The sequence below is a fragment of the Populus nigra genome, chromosome 6 (assembly GCF_951802175.1).
Source record: "Populus nigra chromosome 6, ddPopNigr1.1, whole genome shotgun sequence".
NCBI lineage: Eukaryota > Viridiplantae > Streptophyta > Magnoliopsida > Malpighiales > Salicaceae > Populus > Populus nigra.
The window spans coordinates 12,885,565-12,899,788 of NC_084857.1; the positions used below are offsets into that span (position 1 = coordinate 12,885,565).

General features: G+C 31.7%; 2 protein-coding genes across 3 annotated transcripts; both read right to left on the reverse strand.

The window, feature by feature from the left end:
• Window positions 1–583: 583 nt before the first annotated feature.
• On the reverse strand, window positions 584–3,387 carry LOC133697844 (multiple organellar RNA editing factor 2, chloroplastic-like). 2 transcript variants are annotated; one of them, XR_009842942.1, is made up of 5 exons: window positions 2,883–3,387; window positions 2,684–2,781; window positions 2,527–2,592; window positions 970–1,223; window positions 584–866 (listed from the first exon to the last, which is right to left on the reverse strand). XR_009842942.1 is itself a non-coding variant. In XM_062120653.1 (4 exons), the coding sequence occupies exons 1-4, from the start codon at window positions 3,299–3,301 to the stop codon at window positions 1,081–1,083; spliced, it is 726 nt and encodes a 241-aa protein (XP_061976637.1). In that variant the 5' UTR covers window positions 3,302–3,387; the 3' UTR covers window positions 584–1,080. The 2 variants fall into 2 exon arrangements, 1 of the variants encoding a protein (XP_061976637.1); XM_062120653.1 differs by having other exon boundaries at window positions 584–1,223.
• Window positions 3,388–3,847: 460 nt separating this feature from the next.
• On the reverse strand, window positions 3,848–7,064 carry LOC133696085 (cyanate hydratase). The gene is made up of 4 exons (XM_062118122.1): window positions 6,704–7,064; window positions 6,538–6,609; window positions 5,410–5,518; window positions 3,848–4,097 (listed from the first exon to the last, which is right to left on the reverse strand). The coding sequence occupies exons 1-4, from the start codon at window positions 6,970–6,972 to the stop codon at window positions 4,059–4,061; spliced, it is 489 nt and encodes a 162-aa protein (XP_061974106.1). The 5' UTR covers window positions 6,973–7,064; the 3' UTR covers window positions 3,848–4,058.
• Window positions 7,065–14,224: the final 7,160 nt, after the last annotated feature.

Genomic DNA, 14,224 nt, shown 5'->3' on the forward strand with positions numbered 1-14,224 from the left:
TACGAATTGAATAAAAAATATTAAGGTCATAAAAAACTGTTTGATATTATTATTAAAATCAGCGCAATGTATCAACCTCGAAATCCTCGAACCCAGCTCCTTGCCTAGCTTGGATCTAAAATTAAATTATTTAAGAGTCTATACAACCTACTCTACTTAATCGGTTTAAAAGCAACCCATCCAACATGGAAAAAGAATTTGAGAATAAAATTAATAAAAAAAATGATAAAAATAACAAAATAAAATTTCAACTCAACTATTATAAAATTTTTCTCAACATGACCTTAAATTTAAATTTAAAAATAACATGACATGGTTAACTTAATTAATTCAAAAATAACCCCAACAATGAAAAAAATTTAAGGATAAAAGTGACTTAACATAAAGAATATTATGACGAGCAAGTCTCTAAACACTTGCAGGAAAAGAAATACTTTTTACTGGTTGCCAGATGATTTCAATCATGTGCAAGCCAATTACCACACATTAAGATGGAGGTGTGAAACAATTAACATAATCAAATCAGAAAAAAATAAACACGAGCCACTGGGTCCAATTATCAGGACCCTTGCGAACATGAACATCGTGCAAAAATAATCATATTACAAACCCCAGCTAGTTTATGAACGAGGCTTTGCTGTTATATTATTCAAAACATTTCCCCTTTCTTCAAAGGGCCACACGCTTTTTCCCGCGAGTAAGTATGAGGATCCCATACTCACACAGTTCATATCTGCTAACAGGGACGCGCAAAACCATAAAGCTAAACCACCCCCCTCAATGTGGACAACCACCGAAAAGTATTTTACAATTTCCACCATGTGTTCAGTGCAAGTAAAACCTAACAAGCAGCTGATACGCCTGACCTGAAAGGAAAAAAAAAGCGAAAATTACGAGGATAGCAGATTTTACATTCAGACGCTTCACGTTGGGACATGTCAAGGAGAGAAACATGAAATTATCACATACAATATCCTTGGTTCAACTGGCTACATTAAATAGTTACGGACACCATTGATAACCACGCAGGACAAGCTTCCAATTGCAGAAACTATACAGCAAGCTTTCCCATGCAGTGCTTCACCGCATATTTTCTCTGCGACGCACATATCGGGTTCTGTCATTATATCTTGGTCTGTCATTTGCTCTCTGTGGCTGTGGCTCCACCCTTTTCTGCCTTTCAGGTGGCCTTTGAACTATCTCTCCGTTCACAAATAACTCAGCTGCCATAAAAAGAAAGCCATACAACTTTAGGAAAAGGAATATTAAGACGAATAAGTCTCTAAACTATGCAATGGTGGGAAAAGAACCTCTTCACCATGAGGGTGAAGAAGCAACAGACTAAAATTAGTCCATTGAAAGCATTGTGTTAGTTGAGAGGAAGTTAGGCCTGTAAAAATAAAGGGAATTTCAGGCTAAAATTTGGATTGATGAAGACCATTTCTAACTTCTAGAACCGACAAAAGTTAACCATGCAGCCACAACCATAAGCCTTTACAATCTAAGGAACAGATATCAAAGGCAGAGATCGAATGCAGGGTCAACCAGCCAGTTTAAACAAATGATATTCATCAAGCTATCAAAGTTTTCTATTCAGGACAGAAAAAGATAGAACAAGCAGCAAGCCATAAAAAAAAAAGATAGAATCAACCCTGAAAATACATTCAACAAGGAAATAACTACACAATTCAACTTTCAAACAATTAGTAAAAAATGTAGCAGACACATTTCATCTCCACTGATCTGCATCTCCATGGAATTTGAAGAACAGAACAGTATAGAGAGCAATTTTATATAAGTCCATTAGCATTCAAAGCTAAACATTGCCCATAAGACTCTTTAGCTTTGCCAAGATGGACTGTGAGTTAAGAGGAACTTTTATAAAAGCAATAAAATTTATGTATCATATCAAATGATTCTGCACCTCCATTGAGCACAAGAAGAAAAGAACAGGTAATGTTAGTAGATTGATGTGAGTCCATTAGCATTCAAAGCTAGACAGTCCATCTGAGGCTTTTAGCCTTGCCAAGATGGACTGAGACAGATCAGGCAGCGATTCATAAACAAAAAGATATAATCAACCTATAAGCACATTCACCAAGGAAATAACTACACAATTCATCTTTAAAACACTTGGCATATGGTGTAGGAGTCATGTTTCATCTCCACTGATCTGCATCTCCATGGAATATAAAGCACAGAACAGTATAGAGAGAACAATTTGATATAAGTCCATTAGCATTCAAAGCTAAACATTGCCCATAAGACTTTATAGCTTTGCCAAGATGGACTGTGCATTAAAGAAGAATCAAATCATGCCATCGCCATTATTTCTTCCTATCGAAAACTTCATGCACCAAATCTTTGTCAAAATCACCATTGAAGCACATGCATAAAATATATTACTTCCAAACGAACAGAGTTAAAGAACAACACGCACAGAGTTATCCTAACCACTGAAATTCTAGATGAGTCCTAAACAAAAGCAAATTAGTAGCACTCTTAGAACGAAGTACAAAGTCTTACCACCATAGTCCTTGTATTCAGGGTCAACATAAGAATCCGGGAGGACAAAGAGAACACCAGGCAAACCTATTAACAATGAAAATAAAAAAGTAATCCAAGTGGGAAAGGCATTGTTATTCCAACTTTTGAATTGCAGTGACTTAAAAAATGAACAGACCTTCAAGCTTGTTAGAGGTTTCCTCATCAATCTCGCATCCAAACCCAAAATACCTCTCACACGAAACATTATAAATCTTCTTCTTTGCTTCCTCCTCACTAATAACAAAAATAATAATAATAAAAAAGATAAGCAATCAAGAAAACCACAAAAATCGAAACTTTCAATTAAAAAAACGAGACCCCTTTACCCATTTTACCTGCCAACAACTTTAGAAAGAGTTTGAATATAGCAATCAATCATTTGCTGTTTAGTAGCACCCTCACCACCAGGCTTATCCATAACAATAAGCCAGTGCTCATAATCACAACCAGGGAAAAGCGGGGCCATCTCATTGGGTGGCCGGTCACTAAAGTTTGACCCTGAGTTCAAGGGCGAGTAGCCCGAGTTTCCAGCTCGGTTGACCCGGCATCGAATGGACGTGAAACGGGTGGGGTTAGTGGTTCTGTTGATGGATTGTAGAGCGTGAGAGAGTGAGGGTAGAGATTGGCGGCAGGGAAGAACAGTAGGAAGTGAAGGAGCATGGGTTATGGAGAAGGTGGAGAGGAGGCGTTTGGGGAGGAGGACGCAGAGACTGAGGTGGCGGGTGGCGAGGGAACGAACTAGGGTTGGGGTCATTTTGATAAGTGAGCGAGAGAGATGAGGGTTTAGGAGGTGATTATGACCGTTGAGAGTTTTTGGAAGGGGGCTATTTATCTTTATTTTCTTACCTCTCTGGAGTTTTTCAACTTGGGCCTGGAAGACTTGAGTTAGAGACTTTTAGGTTAGAGTACATACCTCCTCGAGGCTTTCAATATTTTTGCTTTGAGAAAAAATAGCTAAAAGGTGGGGGGAAAAATGTCAAACAATTTTATTTTATTATTATATTGCTGTGTCTCGGAGGGCATCCAGCCATCCACCTGAGAAGGATCATTTCAACGGAGGCACATATATTTGCCCCACAACAATTTCCTTTCAAATGAATGAACTAGACATGCCTTTATATGCTCTCTATTCAGTTCATGCTAAGATCATTTGTGTTTCCTGCATTTGTTTCCATGGTGTGACTAAAATATGGTGGATTCTGGATTTTGATCCATGTCTTTTCTACATTTGGCAAAAAACTTGAATCACTGCTGCAAAAACAATTTCCAGTACACTGAAAAGGGGCAAGACATGCGAAACTGATAGAATGTTTGGCAACCTTTTATCATTCAAACGCACAACATACATTAGAACAGGAAACATCAAGGATTCAAGTAATAATACAGTTCTCGATCTTGACCTTCTTATTGATTATCTATAAAATCCATATCCAAGTAATTTAACAAAGCCCCCAGGAAGTCCAAAGTCTTTATTAAGTGCGGTTGCGTGTCCACATCCTGATTCAGCAACTTCAATGAGGCCTTGGTCTTGAAACCATATGCTCTGACTTCTGTAAGCATAAATACAAGAAATTCAAAGCTGTGATTGGATTAACTTTCAATGAGGAGTGCTACAGAATACATTGTATGTAAAGTTCATAGCTTTAAATGCCCGCAATTCTGTTTACAGAACAACATGATCCTACAGCGGCAGAATAACAGAAAGCATTTGAGATGTACTGTGCAATCATGTATCAGTTCAAAATCTTGACTACTTAAGTAAAGCACAATTTCTTTTCCTGCTGTTTTCTTTTGTACTCGATCCATTCTCTTTGTGTTGGTGATGGTATGATATTATTCTCATTGCATGACAATATTGAAAATTTCAATAGCACCTCGGACATTGTTTATTCTTTAAGAACTTAAAATTTTTCATTTTACTTGGTTATTTATGCCAATGCTCATTACTTTAAAAAAAAATCTAACCAAATCAAATAGAATTAAACCTCTGAATCAGAGAGAGAGAGAGAGAAAGGGTCAGAAAAAGATAACTACGTGATGCAAATGAGAAGAAAGAGAAATGAATGATTTTAATTTGAATCTTGGTAAGTAAATTTTAGTTTTTCTTCTAAATCTATTCTATTTGGGAATTTTTCTAATTCAGGAATTTTAATACTATTCAGAATATTTGTTTATAATTTATGTAGGAAATTATAGCAGTATGCAGGAGCTTTCTGTTAGTTATGTCTCATGATTTCCTTTTTCTTTCGTAGCTTCTATTTCCTGCTTGACTTGGAACCACTAAGCTTTTGGTGCCTTAAAGAAGCACATATTCAGACCTGAAATATGGAATTATTAGTATTTTGGTTGGTTTGACTGATGCAGCCTCAGAGTGTTTCGTCTGTTCTCAGTTTCTCTGAGTGCTTCTTGTTCTTATTATCCGTCAATGTTCTCCTTGCTACAGTACCCAGCTACTATTCATGGCAGTAATGACATCCCAATTTCTTCCAAAATAGTTGCTAATCTACCATAATTTGCATACACCAAACCCAAGGTCACACAAAATGTTTTCGCAGGACACCAGAATTATTAAAAGCAGTCTTAAATAGCGATATCCAGGGAGTCCACCAGAATAACTAAAATTAAACTCGACATCAGATAAGTAGCTCAAACTATATCAAATTATAAAAAATATGATATCATTTGAATGTCTCTCCACAAATATGGTAAAAAGAAAATTCCTTAAGTATTCATGACTCTAGAACAAATATGGATCGTGGTAAAATTAGGACCTGTCCAGAATTGTTTATTATTCATAAGCTATCACCCCAAATAGGGAAAAGAAGAAGAAGGAAGCAGTCGTAGAAGTAGAAGGCCACGAACCTGCTCAGTATAAGGCAGATACTTCCCATCAAATGTCACAACTACACGATCCTTTCCATCTACACCTTTCACTTTGTCAACAGAGCAGTAGAAGTCTATAGCTGACATGCTGACCAAAAGAGTAGACAGCAAATGAGTAAACGAATTAAGTTGATACTCGATAATCAAATAACATGAACTTCATTTATCTAACCTTAAGAGCAAATTGTGAATTTCAAGTCAACCTCTTTCCATTTTTTCTTTTATGGACTACACACACAGTAGTTTTCCCAAAGTTGGGCCAAGGAACGATAGCAATTAGGATGCACCAACATCTTGGACACATATCACAACAGTATAGTAGACAACATTTTAAGAAAAGACAAGAGCAATGGATCTGCTGCATGCTTGATTTGACTGTTCATACGAAAATAAAGGAAACACAAACTCTGATTGTTGAACTTTTGTCATCTAGAGTGGAAAAAAGATAAAAGACCTCCACTCGTTAAGCGCTTAACTACATGCCTTGTTTTATTGAGTTTTCAATTTAAGAAATCCAACAACTCAAGTACTCAAACTAGCAAAACATCATCCTGAATCACTCTCCATAATGAAACTTCAACTCAAGTACTCAAACAAGAAAAACATCATCCTGAATCACTCTTGATAACGAAACTTCATCATTTAAACGCTCACTGCTTCCTCGTAATAGCTGACGAAAAATTTACAATTGAGTGTCCATTTCAACTACAGAAAATAAAATGCTAGTATAAGCAACAATATTTTAGACCAACTTCTGAGCTGCAAAATCTGAAGAAGCACAGACAAGACAAGAGAAGTACAAGTTTTGCACTTAAATGGTGTTCGGTTACGGAAAGCATTTCATTATAGTTATAAAAGGTAATGGGACCAAGTTTCAAAGCAAATACACAGGACTTCGAGGCCAAGTGAGTCCCAATGCAAAACACCAATGTATACTTGCCCAGATTGAATTAATAGATGTTGAGTTTCAAGTTGATAAAATAATGACAAAATTACGGTAAATCTGATACTGTAAATTCGATTCATCACAGCAACACAAAACCAAAACTTGAAAGAAATAGCTACCTCATAGGTAATTTAAACAAACAGGAGTAGTAATAAACTTACATGCCATCACCAAACTCTTCATTGATGATTTCCTTTATACTCTCACCAAAATGCATCACTGCCTCATTCAACCTACATACAAAACATTTCAACATCTCACTAATTGTCGTACCTTAACCAAAATATGACAAAGTTGAAATCTTTGAGAAACAGAGCGAAAACCCACCTGTAAACACAAGGTTCTTGAATCAAGTTGGGGTCATAGGACCTCATGGGCGGTCTCATCATTTCCTGAAGCAGGTCCTCGGGCAGCTCAGGTAAGGCTGCCCGTAGCTTTGGGGCAGTATCAGGGTTAAGTTGAGCCTGACGTCTTAGTAACTGGGCCACATACACATTTGTCAGCCCAGTTTGCTCTGCTATCTGACTGCAGCTCTTGCCGGAATTGCGCTTCACGGCCTCCAGGCGGTTGATTATTGTCTTTTTGTTATCTTCCATTTGAAGATGAAGCAGTGATCAGACTAGTTTTTTCCTACTCTTATTGTCTCGTCTCAATGAGATGAGCAAGTGGGACAGTGGAGTGAAAAGTTGTGGTCTTTAGGTCCCGACTAGGGGGGACTAAAACATAAGACAAATGAAGTTTGGTACCAACATTGGAGTTTTGTGATGATGAAGGACTGATATTTTATCATTTGAAAATTATAAGATAAAAGTGAACTTTCTTACCCAATTTCAAAATTGCCACCTATTTTCTTTTCCATTGTTATTTTAGTCCTCTTTCTTTCAATCTTGCTCTTCCTCGGCAAATCTAGAGCAATTACCTTTAATTTGGCCATAAAAGAATGAAATCATTCAAAACCAAACTTCGGTGATCAAAATGAAAAACAAAATCACATAGTAAATCGAAGTGAAAGGTCAGAGGAAACATAGTCTTTGGTCCATGGTATTTTTTCAACGTGATTTAGGATTTTTTTTATAATAATAATAATAATAATATGGTAGGGTAGGGTAGGACATGGCACCCATACAGACCCAGCTAAGCTGGGCGGGCTCTGTCCTTTTTGGGCCTTATTTAGAATTTGAGTGAGGCGTTGACTACGAAGAATTGGGGAGCCACGTCACTCCTCATTAATCACGAGGGCCTTGGTTCCTCGTTGGAAAATATAGTATTTATTTTTAATTAATAACAAGTAACATTTTCATACAAATAAGTAATAAAAAGTAACTTTTTCAATTAATTTGTATATAGGTTTTCTATTTTTACAGGTTAAAATGAATATTTATTTTTAGTATGAAAAATAATATTAACTTCAAGATGTTGGTCTCGTGGTTAAGAAAATTTAATTTTTTTTTGATTTCCTGTATTTAAATCTCAAGATCAGGGTATAAAAAAAATTATTGTATTATTTTTAATTTAATAGCCTGTAAAAAATTATGATTAATGTATAATTAATTTTAAAATGCCTTTACCTATCAACTATAGAAAATGGAGTTTAAGACCAGCAACATTATGCACGTATAGAAGGCTATCAAGCTCTTTGACGGTAATTATTTGTTTTTGTATTTAAAAAAATTTATTTTTTTCTTTAAATTAATATTTTTTTAATGTTTTCAGATAATTTTGATGGGTTGATGTTAAAAATAATTTTTTAAAAATAAAAAATATTATTTTAATATATTTTCGAGTGAAAAACACTTTAAAAAACAACCGTAACCATACTTTCAAACATCCTCTAAAATTGAAAAAAAAAATTATCAAAATTTGATTTTTTTTAATAATGAAATAAAAAGATTCTTCCTCCATAAACTTTCTCATTACAAAACCCACAGAAAAAGTAATTTGAAATTATCTTATTTTGCTTACAGAATTACAAATTTAATCCAATTGCATAATATTAACGTTGGTATAGCATAGATAAAAATTAGATTTTGCAACCCTAATATTACATTACTGAACAATAGAGAAATAGGTAGAGAAGACCATACATAATATTTTCTTAAAAGTTCATAATTCAATAATATAATGAAAAAGATTGTGATTGATTTTCAAAATAATTTTTATTTTAAAATATATTAAAATAGTACTTTTTTAGTTATTTAAAATTTATTTTTAACATCAGCATATAAAAACGATCCAAAATCATACAAAAATTTATTTTAAAGCAAAAAACAAGTTTTTTAAATTTTCAAAAGCGTTTTTTGAACACAAAAACAAACACACTTAATGTTATAAACAAACCTAATAAAAAAAATCAAAATTAAATAGAAAAGGTAATTGAAATTCAAAACTCAACTAAAAAAATAATTAAAACAGCAAAAAATATAAATTTTATAGACCTAATTCGAAAGCCTTTCCGGTACCGGTACACTCTTATGCATCACCTTCTAGCTAAATTTGAGCCTACTATTTTTGCTAAAATAAGTATTTGAAATCTCTCAGTTTATTCATAAACTCTATCTTATGTATATATATTGGCCCTTGAATCCATCAAGAACAAGTGGAAGTACCACGTCAGCATAACCTCAGGTCCTCAGGCTGATGGATTCCGTTTTTCATTTTACACCCTTAGTAAGTTCACGTCGAGCGATCGTTTTCAATCCAGGAATTTTGTTTGCTTCCCATCGTCTTCTTTCTCTCCTTTTCTTCTTCAACGCACATGTCTGTCAAGAGAAGCTGTCAAACTTACATTTCTACTAACGTCGATCCAGCTGTCATGGTCCAGGATTGAATTCTTACACCGGAAATTAAACAGATTGCGCAATGCTTAGCCTTTTTGCTTGCAAGCTAGTCGGTGGAAGCTTCTTCTTTCTGATACCATGTCGATTCAACGCTGTCTGTGTTCGAACATTACAAGACCTGTGGTCATCTCTGGACTTCGTCGTCGTTTGATTTCCACTCTTACTAAACCTGACCTAGCCGTTCATCCCGAACCTAGCCGACCCCCTTTCTATACTGGACCGGGTGTCAAAGCTCCAAGTGTATTCGGCTTATCCGATATATTTTTTTATTATTATGTCAAAGCTTCAAAATAACTTTTAAAAAATATATTAAATTATAGTGTTCTGATGTTTTTTTTTTGTTTTTAATTGAAATGAAGGATTAACATGTATAGCTTGTGATGCGGGATTTGCGTTTAGTTGAGTAAAGTTCAGTTTAATAACTATAATAACAGTGTTTGACATTGTGGTTGGAAAATATTTTAAAAAAAATTTGTTTTTTTATTTTTTTATTTTAAATTAATATATTTTTGATATTTTCAGATTATTTTGATGTTCTAATGTTAAAAATAATTTTTTTAAATAAAAAATATTTTTTTAATATGTTTTGAAATGAAAAGTATTTTGAAAAGCAACTGTTACTATACTCTCAAACACTCTTTTATGTATTCGGTTTATTTAGTAGATCTTTTTGTAATTTTGTTAAAATTCAATTGATTTTAAAAAATTTATAATAATAATGTTTTGATATTTTTAATTTTTTTTTATTGAAATGGGTTAACATGTAGAGCTTGTAATCCAGGCTTTATGTTTAGTAGACTCCAAATCAGGATTAATAACCATATTAATTTTTTTTTATTCTAAGTAGTTTTATATATTATTTCATATAACCATATTGTATATTATCTCTATAGTATTAAAACAATAGCAATTTGTAAGGAATGCTACGCTGAAAGCTTTGATTTTGACACATGAATATGATCATACGTGTAAGAGATGTTTTTAGCTGTTTTTATCTAAAAATAGTGTTTAATTAATATTTTTAAAATCAAAGTAAATATCATTTTAAGAGAAAACCATTCTGCTCTTGAAATAAAGTAGGCTGCTCCCTCTTTTAATAAAAAAATCATATATAGCTGCTTATTATAGTTTGTATTTTTATTTTAATTAAAATGACAATTTTCTCCATTGTTTTTTTTAATTACACGTGTCAAAGCACAGCAAAATATTTTAACCAGACACTGTATAGGAGTTAATATCAAAAAACATCAATGAAAAAAGAAAATTGATAGCTGACCAAAATTTATATTTGATGATAATTAAGGTTTCATTTAAGTTTTATTTATTTATTTTTTATCCTGCTAGAAAAGATATAGAACAGGATTGATGAATTTTTTTCAAACTTAATTTTATGTTTTTTTTTACCATTTAAGGTATTTTTAAGTTTGGAGATTAGTATTTCTAAGTAAAAATAAATTGAAAATTATTTTGTTTTTTTTAAAAAAAAAAACTCAACAGGATTCTTTTACCTTCTCTTATGTGTTTAGAATCTAGGCCTGTAAATGATACATCATATACTTATCTTTTAAAAGAAAATATGCTATTTGCTCCTTTAGCCAAGCAAAAAAGAAAAGAAAATGTCATGCGTGCAGGCTTTAATTTTGGTTTTTAATTTTTTTTTCATTTTATATTTAACATTCTAACCTTTAATTTCTTTCCTCCTTGATTTTAATTTAAATTCAATTAAATTGTTTTTTATTTTTTTTAAAAAAAAACAAGTATCCAAAGGACATTGCGAGGGGTTACGTTGTAAGGCAAGACAAATTAACTAGAACAAGAGATATATTAAGAAATTATTTTGTTTTGATTGAGTTTTATATTTATTTATTTTTAAATACTAGCATGTAATTAAATAAAAATACACTAAACGGCACGATGCAACGTGAAAATATATTTTTTTGTTTGTATTTATATATTAATTTTTCAATTTAATTTTTTTTTATTATTAATGATTATTTTGAATATTTATCGGTGCCTATAGCTATCAAATAATTTTCCATTTTCCCCGAAAGACAAGAGTTCGCAATATCAATATCACTTACCAATAAGGGATTGAAAAGGCAATGCTTAATAATTTAATTGGTCAGATTTTATATTTGTTTTTTACAAATTATTAGTTCAAGTATTATAAATTTTAGAACCATTAGAAATTTATATAATTGTTAACTTTAAAAGTCACGGAATTAATCGATAAATATGCAAACTGACCCGAATACCAATATTAATAATAATTAAAAAAAATATTATTTGGTCATTCCACTATGCTGATGATTTTCAATTTGAGAACAAATCCAATAAATTTACCGACTTCTCTATTTATTTCTTATCATCTACTTGAGATGTTTCTTTGGGAACGATTATTCAAGTTTCCTTCATTATCTACAAGGTAAACATGCACTCGAACTTATAAGAAAGTTGATAAAAGAGTTTGAAAAATTTAAATCCATCTACATTAAAAAAAAATCAAATTAAAACCTTATAAGAGGGTGTAAATGAAGCTCACATTCAATGTATAGCAATTTTATAGTTTCCATACATGTGAATTAATAATAAGAAATTGCCTCTTACTTGTTTTAACATTAATCTAATCATACAACCATTACAATTTGATAATTTTTGGGAACTAAAAGAGGATTAATATACTGGTTTAGTTGTATTTTTAACAAGACAAAATATAAGTGACCTCAAATTAAAACATGCAAACAAAAATAAATTTAAGATATGTCACTCCATGTTTTTATTAATATCAGCTGTCATCATTATTTCCTCTCAATTTTGTCAAAGATAACAACATAAATAAAAACTATCTTCTTTAACCCATATCAAAAACATAAAATAACAAAGGAATACAAATTATCACAAATAGCAAATTAACAATAAAAAGTCTCAAGAATCAAGAGATGCAAAAGAAAAAATATAAAAAGTCTTTAAGTAAACATACCTTTTGATTTCAGCTAATTAACACAACCGATATTATTAATTAACCAGAGGACAATTGATTCTTGTTTTTAGAAATTAGAGAGAAGGGTGTTGCACAATGCAAGGTTTTGAAATTTACAGATAAGTTTTCTCCCTTCTGTTCTGCTTTTAAAGAGAAATATAGATGTTGGCCAACGGATATAAAATAAGACGTTGGCCAACCAATATAAAACAAATGAAAAAACGGTGGCCAACAGAAAAAGCATACTTTTATTTACTTTTACCTTTTTTATAGAGAAATATAGAAACGACATTTCAAAATAAGAATAGCTATTTTAGCTATTCATATGGTTGACCGATTGGAATGCTTAAAAGCAAAAATAAAGGGTAAAAGTATAATTTTTTCATTTTACCTATTTTTTTTAGCTGCAACATTGGAGATGCTCTAATAGGGAGAAATCAATGAGCTCACTCAGTACAGTTCACCGGACTAAAAAAATTAAGAGCCGATTTCAACGGTCAAACAAATTTATGTTTTCAAAATATTTTTTTAAAAATAAATAAATTATTTTTTTCTTTAAATTAATAATTTATTATATTTTTAGATCATTTTGATATGCTGATATCAAAAATAATTTTTAAAAATAAAAAAATATTTTATTTTAATATATTTTAAAATAAAAAAAACTTTAAAAAATAACTATTATTATACTCCAAACACATTTTAAATCTTTTTATACCCCATAAAAGGAGAAAAAAAAAGGGGTTTTGGTTGAAAATAAACTATGCATAAAAGTTCTACAAGTGGATACGAGTTTGAGTGGTTATGAAGAATTCTTCCCCTATATATATATATATATATATATATATATATATATATATATATTAGCATAGTAAACTTAAAAATTTAGGGGAAGAATTTCGTTTGAATTTTTTTTAGGAAATGACATAAATTTTGCCTACAAAAAAACTAAAAATCAAACTTGAGTGTTCTTTCAGTCTCTCTCTTTCTGCGTGTGCTAAACCTGGTCTAGCAGTTGAATATCCCTGTTAAAGTTTATATTTCTTGAAATTAATTTTTTTTTCTGAATGACATTTAGCAATCTATCTACATTAGCAGCATCGATCAGTGCAAGAGAATCTTTATTTTCCAGGAACACCAGGGCTGGCAACATGTTAGGAAGAACTAAAATCCAGCTTTATGTTTAAGAGCTCGTCTGCTAATGTGTGAGTTAAAATATTTTTATTTAAAAATATATATTGAAATATTTTATTTAATTCATTTTTAACATTTTTATATCAAAATAATACGAAAATAATTTTTTTTTTAAATTACAAGTTCTAAACGCATCAAACCTAACAAACGCTAATGATAAACGCACTACTAGTACTAGATCATAACTAGCACGGCCGTATTTACATATAGACGTAGACATGCCCAGGGACGCCCGGCATCGCTCGTCAAATGCCGGCAAAAATTTAATGCCTAGCCAGCTCATTGTTGAAGGGTTTCTGGATAACCGAACAAACTAGAGTTAGCGGCTTGAGAGCTATGGTTCCAGTTTTAACGAGTACTTTGGCAGCATGCACATAGACTCCACGATAAACTTGTAATTAATGAACCATAAATCCTCAATTTAATCCCTAACTTATACATTCATTTTTAATTGGGTCTTATACTTATGAATTTTATCAATTTGGTTCTAAATGCTTCTTTTAGAAAGGACCTAACTGAGAATTGTGGGAAATGTGGACAAAAAGAAACAAATATTTTTATTATCAAGCTTATATGTATAAACTATTGTTACAAGAAAGGAAATATTTAAAAGCACCGGTCAAACATATAATTATCGAAGCCAATTTTTATTTTTAACATGATTTTACCATTAAATTACACAGTAAAAGAACTAAAATATTTTAGAGAAAAGATAATAATATTTTAAAAAGATACTAAAAATAAATACACAGTAAATAATAAAAATTAAAACTTTTTTTTAAAAAATCCAATAAATCTTTATAACACATCCTTATTATTTGATGGAGGAGAATACTT